The 4,569-nt window shown below is 42.6% G+C and overlaps 1 protein-coding gene across 1 annotated transcript; it reads left to right on the forward strand. All coding sequences in view use genetic code 11, as the record gives it.

Moving 5' to 3' along the window:
- Positions 1-2,241: 2,241 nt before the first annotated feature.
- EGR_05652 (4-hydroxybutyrate coenzyme A transferase) lies at positions 2,242-4,569 on the forward strand (the record flags this gene model as incomplete). Its single annotated transcript, XM_024494901.1, has 7 exons — positions 2,242-2,608; positions 2,643-2,852; positions 2,893-3,081; positions 3,294-3,509; positions 3,585-3,722; positions 4,034-4,292; positions 4,515-4,569. 7 exons carry the CDS (start codon positions 2,242-2,244, stop codon positions 4,567-4,569), a joined length of 1,434 nt encoding a protein of 477 aa, XP_024350698.1.

Below are 4,569 nucleotides of genomic sequence, written 5' to 3' on the forward strand. Positions count from 1 at the left end.
GTGATATGGGATCCTCAGGCTTTAGCCTGATTGAAAACAATGAAAGCGGTAGACCGTTCGGTGGTTTCATGCTAGTACAAGGAGCTGCAACAGCATAATTACACAATGAAGTGGAGGAAAGGAATCAGCATAGTAACGCAGACGCTCTATCTTGCGGATCAGATGTGGAAGCAGGTGGTGGTGCAGTAATTACCATAGCATTAAGCAAGCCCACTAAATGTCATTAAAAAATACGCGGAATACCGATCTCGACGCGGCTCTAGCTTACGAGAGGTTCTTTACAGCCTCTTTCCAACCCACTGCAGAAGCGACGACCTAGTCTGGCATGGCGGCTAGATGGATATGGCAAGAATGGTCAAAAGTCTCCGAGAGGATAAAATTTTATGGTACTAAGACGGTGTTGGATCTCTCAAGCGCCTAGTGGTCTTAGGATCGTTAATACAAGCAGTTCTCCAAGAGTTGCACAAGCAACTAGGCTATGTGAGAGAAAAGGAAATGCTAGACGCCTCGAGCAAAACGTACCAGTGGCCTGCAATCATCTCTGGACCAACTTGATGTCGACTAAACCTGTATTACTCGCAGTAATTTAAAAGGGCTTCACTTCACAGCGATCGCACCACTGCAACATATGCCCACAAGGTTAGAAGTGGAAAGAGCAGGGATGGACATCATGAATCACCTACCACCCACTAAGAGGAGGAATAGCTATATCATGGCTATGGTAGACCAGTTCACGAAAGCAGCCGGGGCAGAACTCATAGAGACACAAAATGCTGAAACGATTGCTTTCGTTTTCTTCAATCATTCGATTTGTCAACACAGAATGCCCGACTTTTACTGAACTACATAGGACTCTTCGGATCTCAAAGACGTGCATGACACCTCGATAAGTGCAAGGCAGTGGTTAGGTGAAAAAAATAAATCACAATTTGATTAGACTTGCAAAGGTTTCGACTAAGGGTCTACAACCGGAGCACATGGACCTAAACTTTCAACAGTACTCTCTCGCATATAGGGCTACATCTCACACACTAACAGGTGTTTTGTCGTTCAAGATGCCTACGTGTCATGATTTGAGAGTACCTTTTGCAATTTTTATTGCTAATGCGTCTGAAAGAAGGGATGAGGCGAGATTTTAATATCGCTCGAGAATAATTACAACTACCATATCTCAGACAGAGGATCTTTTATGGCAAACATAGTCAGCCCAACGTCTACTGAGAAGGAGACCCTAGTACAAATACACAGGTCTGTTTCTCAACCTAGAATGCACCGCAAGCTCTACCACGCGTGGAGCAAAGATGCATTACGGGCGATGAAAGGCCCTTAACCAGCGAACTTCCTCGCTTGCAGTACACAACTCCTTACCTAACCCATTATCTTTCATCACAATAGGATGCGCCTATGCAAAGAAACACCTCCAATTAAAAAATAAGACGGAGATTACACAATAATGGAAGAGGGAAGACTAGCAAAACTACGCTACACGGTTGTCACTCATAAGAGGAGCCCCTAGGACAGTGCTCAAATAGACAAGGGGTCCATGTAATGGATTTGTTTAATTGTGCCTTTTTAAGCAAAAGGTGAATAGATAGTGCAAACCTTGTTTAGATTAGATGCTATCGGTCCCCGAGCAGGCTTAGATTAAAACATCTATTCCCTTCTGTGTTATTGCGACTCAGTAAAGCATGTCTCCATCTCGTTCGTTGACTCGGTCTAAGGGTATGAAAGCAAGGAGGAAGAGACAGACGATATACTTATCACATAGCTATGCACAGAATAAAAAAGTTTAAGCAAAGGTGGTCCTGTAATGCCTGAATTTATTATATAGCAGGCCACGTATATCAACCAATGTGATTATTGGCGTCTATGGATTCTTAATAAAGACGACATTACAAAAAGTTGTAGGGACTTCATTGCTTCTCACTTTGCAGATGTTCCAAAAGCAATCATATTTACAAATGTTACATTGAACCTTCAGAATTATTATGAGTGGTTTCTTGCTTTAGTTTGGTAAATTTTAATTATTGAGGCCAGTAAAGACCGCCGATACTATTAACATTTGCTTGAAAAATATTGCCTTATTAAAAACTAAATAAATTAAATGAATAATTTAGATACAGCCATATATTTTTGTTTGTTTTCAATGATTAGACTGGGAGGCTCTCGATTTCCACAACCTTGGTTGAGGGGTGGCGCTGTATTCCTCTGTTTCCGGCTTTTTTAGGTGACCATTGTCAGATGCTGGTATCTGCGCTGAGCAAGAGTTATGGGCTTATGTTCCCATCTTTCCGACGCTTTGCTTCGCTTGATACCGTGAAAATTAGTTGGATGCCTGGCTTGCAGGAACCAAACGCTCCCATTCCAGGTCGGCATCCCATTTGGTCGGAAACGAGCAGTGAAATATTTAAGGACCTTAAAAGTGGTGACAGCATATTTGTTCATGGTGCTTCGGGAACACCGGGTGTATTGTTATCCTTTTTGTACCAGCATGTTAAGTCTACTGACCTCAAGAACTTAAATGTTCTTTCTCTGCTTCCAATGGCTCCCCTAGGTTCTCTTATCGACGACATTCGAGACAAACTTCGACTCACTACCCCTTTAGCTAGTAAGCTCAAATGTGTTTTATTCACCAATTAAAGACAAGTATTGTCGTGAGGCGGTGAATGATGGGAGAGCGGATTTTATTCCGATATCCGTATCAGAGATGCCCCTTCTCTATCGTCAGAAACACGTTAACCTTGATTACGCCTTAATATCCGTGACTCCCCCTGACAAACATGGGTTTTGTTCTCTCGGGACCTTCGTGGGAACTGCGAGGTCTGCTATTCAAAGCGCCAAGAGGATCATTGGTATGTTAAAGGATTCGCTCATCTGCTCTATTCTACTCAGCTCAAGTAAACCCAATGCAACCGGTGACCTATGGTGATTCGACTATTCATGTCAGCAAAATTGATTATCTTGTAAATGGACCTCAACAATTACTGGAAACCAGCTGGAAGGCTATATCTCCCATGGAAAGAAAAGTTGCAAACATTATCGCTGATAATCTCGTTGACGATGGGGCTACCCTACAGCTCTGTAACTTACTTGTTGTATATCTTGCAATTACTGTTTTTTTTTTATAACCTGTAACATGCTTTTGATCTTGGAAATGCCGAAGTACTTAGCTACGTGGATTTAATTACGGGGTGACAATTTACTATATGCTTGATGTTGTTTTCATTACTGTGTTACTGATAAGGATTGGGTAAAATTTGTTGAGTTCGCTGACCCACTCTGTCTTTCTAAAGCCCCTTCGAATATTTCGCAACAGTTGACTACCCAATTGCGAAGTCACAAGGACCTCGGTATCCATACCGAATGTTTCGGTGATGGGGAAATTGATCTGGTTCATCTCGGTGTTATCAACAACCGTTTAAAGGCCATCCATCGTGGTCGTATTGTAGCTAGCTACGTTATCGGAACGAAAAAGACATTCAATTTTATCAACGAAAATCCTCTCGTCGGTAGGTTCGGGCCTTTTGTAGAAAACAGTTAGACCAGAGTAGAAGAGCAGTAATATTAGGCTTTTGTGTACTTAGCTCTGTATGACATCGCGTGGGTGAACGCACCAGAGTTGATCGCCCTCAATCCCAAGGTCACAGCCATCAACCATGCATTTGAGATGGATCTTTCCGGCCAGAGTTCTTCAGATGGCTACGACGGTCAAATTTATACTGGTACGTCTGCTCCGAAGATCACTATCGACTCAAATGTGATGCTGTGTTGTGGAGTTTCTCGGTCCTCTGTGATTATTAACTCTTGGTTTCTACACTTCTGAGGTGTTTCTATTTGAGATCTGGAGCCTCTACGCCTTTATAGCACCCAGGTCTAAAAACGCTTTTAAACTGTCAACTTTCTAGTTACTCTTCTAACTACCGTTATCGTAAAATATTCCTTTTTTTTATGATATTGCTAGGACTGGTTAGATTTGCACGATAGTTGTTGTTAAATACTTGTGCTTTTCTTTTTTTATAATTCGTCGTTTTAGGTGTCGGTGGTGTAATTGATTTCCTCCGCGGCGCCTCCATTGCCTCCGATGGAGCTGGCAAGCCAGTCATTGCTATGACCTCGTTGAATGATGAAGGCAAATCGACAATCGTACCCTTCTTGTCGCGAGGCACAACGGTTGTCGCCACTCGTGCTCATGTACACTATGTTGTCACAGAGTACGGAATTGCCTATCTCTTTGGAAAGAACCTTCGTCAGAGGGCACATGCTCTCATCCAGATTGCGCACCCTGACTTCAGGTAATTGGCCCCTGTTTCAGTCTGAACAGTCTGGCAATTATTCCTCTAACGGACGATCCTACAAGAATGCTCTTACAAATTTAAGCCCATAGAAGACTACTTGTTTCATGATTGGTATCTGCGCTCTTTTGGGAGCCGATTTTCGAGTATTAGTAGCATCTAAATATCGTTGAAAATCCCATAAATGATGCAATATTAGGTAATCACTTGTTATTGTTTCAGGGAATCCCTGGAGAAGGCTGCTTTCGATCGACTCAAATGCATGCCCTCGCCTTAA

This window comes from Echinococcus granulosus (genome assembly GCF_000524195.1).
Source record: "Echinococcus granulosus chromosome Unknown EG_S00043, whole genome shotgun sequence".
NCBI lineage: Eukaryota > Metazoa > Platyhelminthes > Cestoda > Cyclophyllidea > Taeniidae > Echinococcus > Echinococcus granulosus.